The sequence below is a fragment of the Clavelina lepadiformis genome, chromosome 2 (assembly GCF_947623445.1).
Source record: "Clavelina lepadiformis chromosome 2, kaClaLepa1.1, whole genome shotgun sequence".
Classification (NCBI taxonomy): domain Eukaryota; kingdom Metazoa; phylum Chordata; class Ascidiacea; order Aplousobranchia; family Clavelinidae; genus Clavelina; species Clavelina lepadiformis.
The window spans coordinates 24,182,097-24,197,419 of NC_135241.1; the positions used below are offsets into that span (position 1 = coordinate 24,182,097).

Below are 15,323 nucleotides of genomic sequence, written 5' to 3' on the forward strand. Positions count from 1 at the left end.
TAAACAACTCTGCAGGTTAAAACAAACAAATTGAGAACGTTTGCTCACAGTCTTTACAAAGTTTACGGTCATGTTGGTGTAGTGCACAGCATTACACGGCTGCCATTGTCATTTCTCTTCTTTTGAGACCATTTGCAATCTCTTAGTTTGTTGTCAGCAGACATAACCTAACGCAAAAAGCTTAAACAACAATTAAGCGTTTGTCCAAACACGTTTTGTGATCTTTATAACGCGATTTACTACATAACGAGGTACCTGATGGGACAATATTTGATGAGTAAACAACAGCCTTTGCTCATAGACCGTGCTGTGTTGCTGCATTCTGCGTTTCTGCCAATTCTGCATTTCCCGTCACTGAAAGGACAAAACAGTTTAAACAAGCAAGGACAGCGTTGTAGGGACACGATTTATCTAGAAAGCCTGGTTTGAGTTGTAAAGTGACCACAACACGTCACGTTATATAAGCTTGGGATGTTATGGAAGAAAACTTAACCTGACGGCGTACCCTGAGTTATTTGATTGCTCCCAGCAGCCTCCAATAACAGATTTTTATTCTGTCGAATTGACCCAAATTTAGCTGCTTATGTTACAGTCAGGTGAGGTTGACAGCAATTTTGTGTTTGATTGAGTAAGGGTTGTTTACATTTGCACTGACGCAATAATGACCGGAAGTGAATCAAAGAACAACAAAGTCGACGATGAGATACAAGAGGTGAGATTTTTGAAGCTGATCAACTTAGCCAACAATTTAAATGACAACATAGAAAAAAAACGCAGAAAACATACAGAGTCAATTAATTTTAACTCGTAAATAAAATGCATCATTTATGGGCACCTATTTTCACTTTGCAATAAAAAGTTTAGAACGAGCCCATCAAAGATGAAGACCTGTTATTAAACAAAGTGAAAGCAAATGTTAATTGCCTGATTTCAGCAACCCACTCCTGGCTGTTACGTCAAAGCAAGATATGTCTTAGCTTTTATGGGGTTTCTTGGTATGTTCAACGTTTATTCCCTTCGAACCAACCTCAGCGTCGCCATTGTTGCCATGGTGAACAGCACAGACGACTCTGGCAACGAATCGGATACGTGTCCGGACAGAGGTCAAAGCGCTGGAAACAGCACCAATTCTGTGAGATCATGATAACTTGTGTGTGTAATAGTTATGGAGTGCTTGATATAGGCTGACATTATGTACCATTGCTGTTGATTTGAACATTATTTAATTGAATTCAGATTACTTGACGAAATGTAAAAGCTAGCAAAATATCTATACACAAATCATGTATTTCAGAACGGAATATACGATTGGAATTCGGCCGAACAGGGTCTTCTACTCGGTTGTTATTTCTACGGTTACATCGTAAGCAATATTCCCGGTGCCTGGTTGTCGAAAAGATACGGTTTTAAGATAGTGCTAGGAAGTGCCATGTTCTTTTCTTCCATTATCACTCTTTTCACTCCGCTTGCAGCAAACAGCAGTTTTGAGCTTCTGGTCGCTTTGAGAGTTATTCTTGGATTTTTCCAGGTGCGTGCATGTGTGCATGTGTGCATGCATGCGTGTGTGCGTGCATTGTGCATTTTAAAAAGGTGCTGAAAAAGAGACAAACGCTTTTAAGTTAAAAATTTCACTTGGAAATAAAAACGAAAAATATGGCGTTAAATTTCAGGGCGTCTCTTTTCCCTCAATGCAAGGAGCTTGGTCGTACTGGGCTCCCCCGATGGAAAGAAGCGCCCTGGTGTCTGTTCACATTTCAGGGTCGAGCTTTGGCACCTGCGTTACTCTGCCAATTGCTGGAGTAATTGCCGACACTCTGGGATGGGAAGCTGTCTTTTACTTTACAGGTCCGGGATCTTGGCCTACGTATTTTTATCGAAATATCGTTACATTTCCTTTGAGTGTTTGTAGTTTCTGAAATTAAAACCGCCAAATACGTTCAGGTGGAGTCTCCCTATTATGGACACTAGTGTGGTTTGCAATAATATACAATAAACCATCGGAACATCCGAGGATATCGGACGAAGAAAAAGCTTACATTACGGAAAGCATTGGGATCGAGAAACAAAAAGTCGAAGTACACCACAAATAAAGACATTTATTGTTCATAAACCGGGAGTTACAATTGAAAGACTTTTACTTATTCAAGCCACATATAGTTTGTAAAAGTAATAAATATAAGCGAAAAATCCTTGTTAAAAGCAATAAAAACTAACAATCGGTATCAAGTACCAGCTTGATTTTAACTGACCATAAACGTCTAACAAAGTAACTTGATTGTTTTCAGGGAGTTAAAGTTCGAACACCGTGGAAATCCATGCTGACGTCACTACCTATACTGGCAATAATATGCGGTCATTTTGCAAGCAACTGGGGCAACTACACTCTGCTTACCATGCTGCCCACTTATCTCTCGTCTATACTTAAGTTCGATCTAACTGCGGTAAGTGCTTGCTTCCTCCAAATGGCATTATACAAATTACAACCGCGTTGTTATCATAACTGCATTGTTACGTTGTGCTTACAGTCTTTTTGGTTATGTTGGCCGCGTTGATTTAATCTGTTTTTGTTAAATATATTAGCCGCTGAATATTAAGTTATTTACCTTGAACAATTCTTTCTTCGGTTTGACTCTAAGCAACACCCAGGTCACAGCAACAATCGGCTTTCACATGGCTCTTGGCGCGTTTTATCAAAATGTAATTGCTTTTACTCCAGGTTAAATTAATCTTTTTTGTTATTGTATTAAGAGTGGGGCCCTTTCGTCTCTGCCTTACATTCTTCAATGGATCTTTACGTTCTTTGGAGGAATGGCCACTGACGTCATACGAAAAAACAACGTCACATCCACCGTCGCAATTCGAAAAATCAATACGACGCTCGGTCTCGCTGTCCCCGCCTTGTTTATTGTCCTGGCTGGTTATATCGGCTGCAACGCAACTGCAGCGATTGCTTTCTTCACAATGTCGGTCGCGTTCAACGCCTTAACAGGTGCAGCCAGTGTGTACGATTAAGGTGTGCATTTGCATTGTTAAGTAGCCAGCATACCGCTACATCTGGTGACAAAAACGAAGTTAGTTAATTTTTTACCAGTTGAAAGTGATGTGATATAAAATATTTATGGTGCAGTACCCGGCTGCAAGGCAAACACCATAGACATCGCACCAAAATATGGCGGCATCGTCTACGGAATATCGAACACTGTGGCCAATATATCAGGGTTTTTAGCGCCTCAAGTGGTGGGATTATTACTTCTAGATGGAGTGAGTGACGTTGCAGCTGCAAATTACTTGAAGTTTCCTGATACGCAGATTCTGAGTTTATTGAGCACAAAATAACTTGCATCTTTCCAGAATAACTTGGGTCAATGGCAACTGGTATTCTGGATATCAGCCGCCTTCTACTTGTTTGGTGCGGTCATGTATTTGATCTTCGGGTCAGGAGTGGAACAATCGTGGGCTAAAGGTCACGTTCTGAAGGGAAAAATTTTAGGTGAAGGTGTGGAAGGATTGTTTGATGCGACACTTTGAAAAGTTGAACTAAAATTGTTCTTTTTTTAAAATATAGATTCGGAAACTTCCACAAACCTTTAACATGAACTGAACATGGAGAATGTGAAACATTTGACGTTCCTTGCAAAACTTTTTGTCACTTATATTAAAGCAAGAATTCAGAGACAACGTCAGTTTGTATTCATTAATGGGTTATTTCCTTTATCACATGCCTGACCAATTGCAATCGCCAGAAAAAGAAATCAGATTTATTAAATTATTATTACAGTAGTGTTATGAAGGGCACTGTAGTTTGCGTCTTGGAAATGATCAGAACACAGGTGCCATAAGAAATTTTACGTTTAGTTAATTGTTTTTCAAGTGAGCGTTTTAACATTTAAAATAGGCCTAATTGTTTCATACTATGAATGTGTATTGTGTCATAATATGTACTGTACTGAGTGTGATATTGTGAGAAGGAAAATAATAATAAAGACATCATAAAGCTGGTTGTTGCCTGTGGTTAAAGTGAAGCTATATTTTCAAAATTTTATATTTTTGGTGCAAATTTTGCAATTTACGTGACTATATATTTTGTGCTTGATGAAACGTTTTGGTTTTTAAACGACTTTAAAATTATTCATCAAACACGAACCAAAAACTTTTTGCTTGTACAAAAGCAAAAGCAAACAGAAATGAGATTGTACAAAATGTGGCCACGTCCCCTAATAGGCCTCAGCTTTGCCTTTTGATAAATGATGTCGAGTAGACTTTCTGATACGCAGATTGATAAGTGAGGAAACAGACAAAAATTAGGCAATAAAGGAAGAAGCAAGGGTTCATTCACTTGATGTTTTTAGAAACGCCCATAAAAAGCAGAAAGTTGAATGTTTTGCTTATTACGTAACAAATGAAAGAGCCACAGAGCAAAAATGTCGCTTTCATTGCAAATTTCCGGAGTGACATTGCGTTTCATCAGCCTACAAATGACTTCCTTGACGTTATGTAGAAACTATGAAGTTTAGCATTTTGCTAAAAATAAATTGATAAAATACAGAGTAAACGCAACATGTTTAACGATACAGAAAAATAATTAAATTATCAACTCAAGGACCAAAACTGTCGAGTTCAAGAGAAACGAATCACACTTTTGAAAGTGTGGCCACCATACCGTATTTACTTGATTGTAAGCCGCGGCTTACAAAGTTTTTTTTTTCATCATGTTTGCGGCTTAAATTCAAGGGCGGCTTACAATCAAAGGCGGCTTACATTTTTTCTTTTTGCCTTTTTCCTTGTCGACTTTGCCATAGAATAGATGTTTTGCCGTACTGCGTTGTCTGATACCGACAATTGTGAAGTTGTGACGTGCATTTTAAATTGTCGGTAATCTCGGTGACATTATCGATGATGATGACAATGACAATAATGAGCGTGAAAGTTAAAATAAACCTTTAAACAGTTTCAGCTTTGCGTGTAGACAGTTGGTATATGCGGCTTACAATCAAGGGCGGCTTACATTAAATTTTTTACATTATCACGTGCGGCTTACAATCAAGGGCGGCTTAAAATCAAGCGCGGCTTACAATCAAGTTAATACGGTATATGCCACTATATATGCATAGTGTGGCACCATATATGTACCATATACCTTCTGTATGCTGTATATAGCGGCTGTTTATTTGCAGTTAAAATTTTTATTTTTATTTACAGAGGTACATTTAAAGTTCGGTTGTAAAAAATATAAAACAGTGTTTCTAAATGAGAAGTACATCATCACACGTTTATTTTGACATTTAAAAAACAAATGAGTAATGTGGTTGTATTATTTACTGGTTTTTCTAATGAAGTTGTATTTGGTTTAAGTCAAAGTATGATTGCCTCTTCTATGCAATCGATGGGGAATTTGTAGCTTGTGTTAGAGTCGCGTTGGAACAAGAAGGCATACAGCACGCAGTAATCCAACAACTCAGCCCGGATTTTGCACACGGCACAATACCCATGATACTCGCTGCAATGAAAAACAGCCTCGAAATATTACAAATCTTGTACGAGAAGAGACACAGACTGAAGGTACATCATCATACTCACACCCGATTTAAAGCTGTGGATTTTTTTAGTGAGGACAAATCAAGATTTTACGTTGAGCCGTCTGTTTTGTAAAATGTAAAATAATGATAACACGAAAGTTTTACTCGAATCGAATCCAATATTTTCAGGAGACATCGACATCGACATCGACATCGACATCGAAAGACAACCCCCACCCCCATGTTTTTTCCTTAATGTTCGTTTGTGAAATGATTGATTCTTTCGAAATAATCTTCCGTTTAGGAAAGAATAATCGGAAAGAAGTTGAAAAAAGAGAAAAAATTCAAACTGGATAAACAAAAAAACCTGAAAATGCACTTGAATACAACAAATTGAAGCCTTAAGAGAAAACGCTCATGTTAAAGACGAGTTAAACGACTTTTACCGAGAATTAAAGAATGATTTTGAAGAACTGATGTGTTCATCACTTGATCAGGTAGACCATTTTGTTTGCGATTGAGTTAATAAGCAGTCACAAGTCAATAGGCAGCACGATGTAAACCATACAACAATTTTATTAGATCCGAATGAATAACAAACTTAAAACAAATAAGTAATTTTTAGGGTGATCGATCGGTTGAATATTTTAAAATGTTTAGCCCGTGTGCCGCCTTTAAACTTAGTTATTAGTTATTAGATTAGTTAAATTTATTAGTTATTAATTATTAGTTATTAGTTATTATTAGTTACACACACATACTTCAAACAGTTCAAACACACACTTCAAACAGTAAAGAAACCTGTTTAAGATGCGGGTGAAGCAAAGAGAGAAAGAGAATTTATTTCACCATTCAAAGTGAAATTAAAGCATCAGAATACAATTCAACACAATTGATTGATGTGGGGCAGAGAAAAGACCTCACGTTCAACCTGGTCAGTTGCCCCAGATTCTGTTGCAAAAAAAGTACAATGGAAATGGATAAAAAAAACTGAATTAATTAAAACAACACTGCAAAAGAAAAACAGAGACACAGCACACAACCAACAGAAGAACATTTTCTTTTAACCAAATCAAAAATCAATAACAATATGATGCAAAAGAAATCAACAACCATACATCCATCACCTTATTTACAATTATCAGAACACCACTTCTCAAATGATATGAAAAATATTTATGAGACTTAATTTTCTTATGTTGTTTGGTATAGTTTATTCCAAAAATTAGGTCCTCGAAATGTTGACCTTTTTTACCTTTTACTGTTTTGGTTCGGGGCAAGAATAAGTCGTCCTGTGATGATCTAATGTTATATTTGTTTACTGGATATTTACTGCTGTTTACTGTATGTTTACTTTATATTTCTTTGGATTTCGCTGAAATAGTTATCAAATATTTGGGAAGAAGATTTGTGCAATAATCTTGCATGAATTTGCCTGTGTGTATTTGATAGATTTGCAGAAATCATACGTCACACATACACAATTACGTCATCGAAATCAACTAAAAGCTTAAACCTCCACAACATGCGAAAATACCTTTTTAACTTGGTGTCGAAAATGCAATCACGTGAAGTGTTTCCACATTTTTTTTTCTTTTCTCAAACAGTTTGCTTGAGGCGATAGTTTGCTGGTTATATTTAATCAGAAATATCCACTATAACAGAAATCTTAGACAGATTTAACTGTATTAGGCTATTATTATAATGATGCATGTGGCTTTCACATTTTGACAATAATATTGAACTAACTAAACGTGTTGTTGTTAGGATTGATTATTGCAAACTTTTGATCTTGATCGATTGTTTGTTAGTTTTGTTAAGCATCACAGTACCAGTACCAAACTGTCAACGTCTTGAATATTCATATATTATTGATTCACAACGAAACCGTTACTGTTTCATAGCACAGAATAGAGTTGCATTCAGTACACTGTTAACACTAGACTGCGATTACTATAGATTGAAAATCTCAGAACTAACGCCTTAAGCGCTGTAGTACGAATGACGTATTCAGAAATAATCAAAACCGGGTGTCTCATACTAAACACGACTAAAATATATCACAGCGCTTATTGTTAAACACATGAAATAAAACACTAAAAACATTATAATATCATGAGACCTGCACGAGAAATCTGCAGGATTAAAGGCTAATTATGAAAATCAGCACAATTGCTCATGTGTGTAGTTTGTAAACGCTGTGCTATAATTTCCAGTCAATCATGTCACCACTTATCTTACTGTGCAGTGTGCACTGTCTAGTCAATAATTTACTATTGCTCGTTATGTTGACAGGCGGGACACCGAACGCGTTTATTATGTAAAATTGTGGACGATGTTGACATTAGATCGCGGAATTTTTTAACGACCTCATAAATTATTTTATGATCTCTATTTAGGTTTGTACAAAAAACAGTGTTTTTCAAAAGTTCGCAATAAACCATTATTCTAGATTTTTAATGGAACGTTAACAAAAGTTGCTCGATAAACTAGATCTGGTAATTTACTGGAATCATCGCGATATATTTATTCATCGCCATTTATAGAAGGTAGATTGATCAGAAGGAAAATTGGCTTAAACTGCTGTTTTTTCGAAACAACAGTTGGAACTTTCCGTCACAAAACTGCAATATCAAGTAAGAAGATTTTAAAAGCAGAGCTATGCTAACTATCCAAAAATTTGTTCCACTAATTTGTAAATGACTTTTCACAAATTTTTTTAAAAATTTCTTGCAAAGAAGCATCCAAGGACTTGCATCCATTAACAGATTCGGTTAGAAATTTTGATCATATGTTTGACTCTTTGATTTGGCAAATACTTTTCTGGCTTAATGTTGATATTCCATTTGAATTTATATTCCACTACTGTGAGCAAATGTGTACATTGTATGGTGTATTTGTACGGGGTGATCTATTTTTGCCGTTCTACTGTTTGCGTCCAAACCTTCCCAATAAAGTTTCAGTTCCTAGTTCTACAGTAATCGTAGGGATTGAACGTACGTGTATGGCATCAAGTGTGACGTCATCATGTTTGCTTACCAATAAACCAAGGCACGCAGCCTTGTTACAGTGTAACTATATAGTTAACATAATAAACAAACTCTGATTTCCCCTTCCCTGTTCATTTTACCACAACATAAGTCAGAAAAGAGGCGAAAAGAGGCGAACCACACAGTCAACCAACTCCGAATTATCAGGTTTTCTAAAGACTTGTTGAAATGAAGGAGCATTTCGTGGAAGGTTTTATATAAGTTACAGAGCAGGTGTGATTAGAAACGAGTTTAAAGCAGCAGTCACGTATATTTCTACCAGAATATTTTATATAGCAATATGACCTTCATAATTATATTTTACGTATTGCATAAGCTATATGTTGTTGTAATATATAAATGTACTGTACAGTACAATGGCTATTAAAATAAATATATTCTGATTTTTCAGAAACAGTATCATGAAAGAAACAGTTTTATGGATATTTTCATATTCTTTATAAAGATTTTTTTTACCAAAAGCACCTTACCAGCTGTTAATATCCTGTGGAGAACCTTATGTTATAACATACTATTCTAATGCTACCTGTTATGTTAGTTAAAAGGTTAATGGAAAAGTTTGACGGATTTTTAAGTTATTCACTTCACCCAGTGGACTCTTTCAGGTCCGTCTTTTGCAGCCCGAGTAAGTATTTTCGCCTACTTTTAACAAGCTGCCAAACCAGGCGTCGATCCGGTATTAAATTCGATTTTGTTCAGTGGTCTCCTTTGCTTTTGTTCAGTGGTCTCCTTTGTTCAGCAAAGGTCTCCTTTGCTCGAAGTGGTTTCTGACTTCATTGTTCTACCGTGGTTTCATAGACTTTTTAAACTCGATAATAATCATTTCGTCATGTAAACCCAGACAACAGGTTAAAGAAATGCTTATAACCAGAGTCATAATGATTCGTGTTTGATTACAGTCACTCTTTCAAAGTCTTGACTTGAATCGAATCCCTTTCTTATTACAGTAGATAATAATAATAATAGATTTCAAAAATATTGAAAGGCAAAGTGCTTATAAATATCCAAATAAATAAATAAAAAGGTTTTTTATGCTTATTAGTTATTATTTTGTATGCACCGCATTAGGATATTTGTGTTTAGTGCTAATTAACACATCAATCAAGACTTTCTCCTAAAGCTTGTTAAAAAGAAAATATGAGGTATTGTTGGCAAAGAAAATTTCGCTTTCGTTTGATATTCTTAATTGATGTAGCCATGACGTACATTTACAAGTACATCCGTTAGCTTCAAATGTTATCATTTGAAGCATTGTATATTGTATGAAATTTTTCTTTACTCTTTCTTAGTTGTATAAATACTCATTCTTTTTAAACGTCCATAATTAAACTGGATGTTGAAAAGTAGTGGGTTATGTGCAACAATCATGGTGCATAGATGACCATGGTACATATCATTCATTTATCACATACAGTATGGAACGTTGAAAAGAGAAAGGTTTTCATTACCACGTCTCATGTTGTCCAAATATAAAGTTAACCCCCATATGTAACAAGCGAACACTTATATTTACAACTACTAAGCACTTACTAAGCAAACTTGGTCTTAGTTAGAGGATTGTAGGTGGTGATGTGCTCGGGAGAATATTTAACAACAGAGTGCGTTTTCGTGCGAACGCTATGTTCAGCAAAGGCAAACAACGCCTTCCGAATATGAGTTACAACGTTTGTTTGACAATGTGTTCCTGTCTCATTTAGTCTCTTAAACGCTAAGATAATGTTTGGACGTCATTTAATACCATTCTACAATTTATTAGTTAACGTTACGACCATTTACATAGGCCACTACACTCTAAATGTAGCAACAGGAAATATGGAAACAGGGTTGTAGTCAGCCACTAAGTATATTTTCTGACAATGTGTGGTTCAACAGATCATCGAACTTTTTCAAGACTTTTTATAACTCATCGATGCAGGTGATTCGGTTTTAAGTCTTCTAATTATGTGAAAGGCTTCGTTTGGTTTAATAACTACTTTTTACTTTGTTTATTATATTTATCAAACAAATTTTTTCTTCTTTATCAAAGTTTGTACCAGGTGTTGGAAGTTTGTCAAATTGCGTCATTAACCGTTCTTATCATCGGCCCACGTTTACTCTTTGAATTAAGTGAACTATTGAACTCTTTGTCATGGTATGTTTGTTTGCTGTCTATCTCACGATCGTATCAAGGTCATACTTGGCTGCAATTATGAATTGTATCTAAACTGGTGTGCAAACATTTTTGGACTACATTTTCAGCTTTCAGCTGTTTTTGTCCACTGGTCTTGACAATAATCTAAACGTTGCTGTTTGTTAATGTCAAATAGATAATATTTCTCACAGCAATATTCTCTGTGCTGCGTTCTTCCAACATTCAAGCCTTTTTCCAACTTGGAAAGCATTTTGTGTTGTATATTAGTCAAAAGATAATTGTGTCAGAAGTCTCAAAAAGACTCAAAATGCTTGTGTACATTCATCATTATTTCAATGTAGACCGCATTTTGTTTCGCCACATACTTTAAATCGCCTTGGCATGGATGCCGAATAGTAAGCAAAGTTTGAAGAAACTTAAACGTTATTCAGTCACTAAAGCTCTTTAGCAAAGTCACCAAAGTGTTGCTAAAGCTTCTTCTTCAGAGGTTGTACCTATACTTGAGAAAACGCTCATCTCAAAAATAAAATTGCAATAGGAAGATAAATGGAGATAAAGGTATAAATATAATAAAGTATTGAAGTATAAAATATATAAGTATATAAAGCTTATTAAGTAAATATAAGGTAAAGAACAATTGTTTTCAAATTTTATAATGAAAAGTCTTAGATTTACTACATTTCTATTTATGATGAATTACACACTTCATTAAAATAATATTTCATATTTCATTTCGACAAGGAAAAATGTTATTTTGTAAACGAAATAAAGTATGTTACCTTTTCATTTTTGTAACGATTGTAGCAATAACGAATTTGCACTATTTAAAACAAAAATATCTAAAAAAAGAAAGAAGCGAGGAGAAAAAAATCTGGGAAGAAACGGGAACTACGTTTACAAAGAGTGAGTTCTTCTAAAAACAATTGTAAGGTATCAAATCAAATAGCAGGTTTTATTTAACGAATAGTGAATCGGGTGTGATCAGTTTCATGATTGGTTCAACTAAACCTTTAATTTGTTAACTTTAAGTTACCTCTAGTTCGAGTGATCTTTTATCGGTGGCGATACCAACAGTCAAACCAAGTTTGTTTGAGGAACAACAAAAGAACAGGCTGCTTGAAATAAAGGAAAGATGTAAGCAAAGACACCAAGACGTTGGAAACATTCTCACCAGTATATTCAAGTACAACAATGACGTCAGAGTGGTCATGTGTGAAGTACCTAAGGTAAATCAAGATGAAAGCAAATTTTGAAACAAATCTTCGTCATTATGTGACTAAGTAATGCAACAATAGGCATAGTTAGACACCTAATTGTGGTTTTACTTTCGACAAGTGTCCAAATTGGTTTGGGCAAAACTCAAGCTACCAAATTGCCTTAAAACTAAAACAACTTACCATATATACAATTAATAGGTAGCAAGCACAACTTGGCAAATTTTATTACTTCGTCTTGGAGGATTCCAAGCAAACATCACAAAAGAGATTCTTAAGAAATGGGCCTATTCGAACATTCCAAACAAGCAGTTTAAACAGTAAGCATGTTATTTTAATAGGATTTGTACAAATTTGAAAGAGTTTAATGAATGAAAATTACTTCACCACTCTGCAATTTCGTGTTAGACTGAAAAATCCAATTAGTTACTTTAACAAAAAGCATTAAACGAGTCTATAAATTTTGCTGGATCCGATACACTTTTTCTCGTTTATTTCTTTTAAAGATTGCAAAGCCAAACAGAAGCACTTTTTCGTATGACCAACTATACAACTTTCTTTCTAACCCGACATCCCTTCGAGAAACTTGTGTCCGCTTACTTTGATAAGTTGTCAAATCGAAGCGCGTATCAATATTACAAAAATGAGGTTGGAAAGAAAATTGCAAAATCTCAAGCAAATGAGCATCTGCATGGACTGCATGCCAGGTACCGTAAATGTTGGATGAAGCAGAAGGACCGGTTACATTTAGTTAATATTCGACTAGATTTTATTGGCGTTTTTACGAAATGTTTAAATACTTTTCGCAGAATAAATCCTGTCACAATCTCCCGAGTTGACTTGGAAAAACGTGAAGATTTTAACAATTTGACAACCCAACAAAAGCGGGAAGTTATCGAGTATATCCGTGTCATGAAATCCGGTGAAATTTCCTTTCCTCAATTTGTCAAGTGAGTTCTCGAAACTTTTTTGCACTGTGAAATGTGCCTCATATATCCACAGAGAATTTATGGCCACCACCAATTAATTATGAAGGTTTGGATGCAACTATGCAATTGCCCAACTATGGTATACCATTAAAAGATAGCATTTTTGTAGAGTGGAATTTTGAACTTTTTCTTTTGCAGGTTTTTGGTTCAACAAAAGCTGAAAAATAGGGTAGGCGACATGGATATCCACTGGCGACCGCAAGTACAACTCTGCAAACCTTGTGCGTTCAACTACAACTTCATTCTTCGCTTTGAGAACATCACATACGAGTCCAACAAACTACTAGACTACATTCAGAAACAAAATCCCAGTCTAACCTCGCATAAGATAACTTTTCCCGGAAAGGATCGACCGTTTGTTAAAAACGAAGAAACAGCCCAACTTTTTGAACAGATTTCCAAAAAAGATGTTCAAGCTTTGAGGGAAATTTATGCTGATGACTTCTTTATTCTAAGTCATGACCCATATTTATATGGTGAGATTTAGCTTCACAGTTCACAACTTATCTTTCACTTTATGGTCAATATGTCTGGTTGTTGCTTATTACATTATATTACTGTTCAGTAATTCCACAAATCCATTCTTATAAATTTTGTAAGAGCCAAAAATTAGAACAAAAGACATTAAAGCAACAGTGACTTTCATCTCTCGTTGAATGCGAATCAAAGCTGGATGTTTAACCATTAACTTGTCAACAATATTTCCAGCAACATTTTCATGAGGGAAAGGCTTGTCTGGAATTTCCTTTCCTAGAAACTCACACAAAGGCGCCCAACCTTGACGGACATCGTAGACCAGAAGTTTATCAGGAGGACAATTCTGAAATGTTTACTTTGTGTACAATGACAAAAACAACTTTAACACATCCGAATCCACAGTCGCTAAGCATTTGATTGCAAACAGAGTGACACAAAAATCACTATAAATCATTTTACCTGTTGGCAATATTTGGTATGTTGTCTAAAGCTTCTCTTCAGTACCATGACATTATCAATGTCGCTAAAGGGAAAAGGATGCCGCATACGTAAGCCCCAGCGACACATCGCTTAAATAGCAAACGATTAAGTTATTTTAAAATCTAATTTTTCTTTCATCTGGAATAAAACTCTCTACTTGCCTTTGAAACTTGTAAAGCACGTTTAAGTGTAGAATTAAACTCACCGGTATCACGAAAATAGTTAAAATATTTCCATCCTGTTGGTGAAAGTATTTGCATGATTTTGTACATGAAATTTTCTTTTAAAACTTCGTTGTGTTTGCAATAACTCTTGTACCAATCGTCTTCGTCTCTTGTGGTTAAAATAACCTGCATTTTTTGGAAATTTGAACTTGAGATTTATGTGCGTTATTGACAAGGAAAAGTATCCATTTTAATAAATAAAGTAGCCGACCGTGGCTTGGTTTCTAGCTGAGGTATAAATAAGCTACAATAAAACTTACTTTAGCGTCTGGAAATGCTTGTAAAATTTCTTCCCAAAACAAGTTGGGTGGTGAATCAGTGACTACGTCTACAGAGTGATACATCTCTTTGAAATCTTCAATACTTCCACCACTAGATGAAAGTATCTTGGCCCACTTATCGCCATGATACCAGAAGTGATCAAGATAATCATAAACATTGTAACCCAACTCAGATAGGGCTGCGTTCATGGACTTAGTCGCAGTCTTCGGATAGCCAGCTAGTATAACTTTCATTGATTTAGTGGGCTTGGAAACTACACCTGAAATGCTTCGATATTTGTACAGATTTAAACCTTTAACTTGAAAACCGCCAACTATCAACCCTTGAACGGCCGTTATCGTTATCAGTACGTGCTACCTGCTAATTGGGTTGCAACTACGATGATATCATTTGTTCACCAGAGCGTGTCTACAAATAACTTTAAATCAAATGGCGATTCAACACCACACATGCGACAAAACTTTGTTCTTATCAACAAGGTTTTGCCGAAACTACTCTAAGCATATATGTTTACTTTATACAGGATGTCAGAAAGTTTACCATTTCCTTAACCCTATTTATACTAGGCTTTGTTTCTCCCGCACACAGTCACAGAAAAACGTGGCGTACAGTTGCATTGTTTGCTGTAGAAACTTGAAATTTGGTGACTTTTCCTAAAAAATGTTCAGCTATCTGTCCATGTTTGTTTTATAAAGTTGGAGTTTGTAATTTTTGAGATACTGTATTGTCATATTTTCATATTTTTTCTCTATCTCCGCATTGAAGCGAATCGTTTTCGTTTACTCATTTACGCACCACTAACTCGACTAACTATTCTCTTGCGTTCTCTTCTCGCGGTCAGCTGGTTTTCCGCACAGCGGGGGCGCGGCGTAACAAGAAAAATTTCTACAAATGTATCACTTGTGGAAATACTTAATTTACACTAAATTCACTTTCTTTTGCTTTACAATTATGATGTAT

The 15,323-nt window shown here is 35.5% G+C and overlaps 3 protein-coding genes across 4 annotated transcripts; 2 read left to right on the forward strand and 1 right to left on the reverse strand.

Moving 5' to 3' along the window:
- Positions 1 to 350: 350 nt before the first annotated feature.
- Positions 351 to 3,990, forward strand: LOC143447020 (sialin-like). Of its 2 annotated transcripts, none has more exons than XM_076946926.1 (10): positions 351 to 712; positions 935 to 1,132; positions 1,295 to 1,528; positions 1,671 to 1,845; positions 1,942 to 2,075; positions 2,286 to 2,441; positions 2,749 to 2,989; positions 3,128 to 3,261; positions 3,352 to 3,496; positions 3,566 to 3,990. In XM_076946926.1, exons 1-10 carry the CDS (start codon positions 662 to 664, stop codon positions 3,589 to 3,591), a joined length of 1,494 nt encoding a protein of 497 aa, XP_076803041.1. In that variant the 5' UTR covers positions 351 to 661; the 3' UTR covers positions 3,592 to 3,990. The 2 variants fall into 2 exon arrangements, with proteins under 2 accessions (XP_076803041.1, XP_076803042.1); XM_076946927.1 differs by having other exon boundaries at positions 3,352 to 3,490.
- A 7,454-nt stretch (positions 3,991 to 11,444) lies between these two features.
- LOC143446210 (carbohydrate sulfotransferase 8-like) lies at positions 11,445 to 13,387 on the forward strand. Its single transcript, XM_076945747.1, has 6 exons — positions 11,445 to 11,600; positions 11,727 to 11,923; positions 12,113 to 12,231; positions 12,418 to 12,618; positions 12,721 to 12,861; positions 13,039 to 13,387. The coding sequence occupies exons 2-6, from the start codon at positions 11,906 to 11,908 to the stop codon at positions 13,385 to 13,387; spliced, it is 828 nt and encodes a 275-aa protein (XP_076801862.1). The 5' UTR covers positions 11,445 to 11,600; positions 11,727 to 11,905.
- A 57-nt stretch (positions 13,388 to 13,444) lies between these two features.
- Positions 13,445 to 14,627, reverse strand: LOC143446211 (uncharacterized). Its single transcript, XM_076945748.1, has 4 exons — positions 14,342 to 14,627; positions 14,063 to 14,207; positions 13,837 to 13,946; positions 13,445 to 13,720 (listed from the first exon to the last, which is right to left on the reverse strand). Exons 1-4 carry the CDS (start codon positions 14,594 to 14,596, stop codon positions 13,445 to 13,447), a joined length of 786 nt encoding a protein of 261 aa, XP_076801863.1. The 5' UTR covers positions 14,597 to 14,627.
- Positions 14,628 to 15,323: the final 696 nt, after the last annotated feature.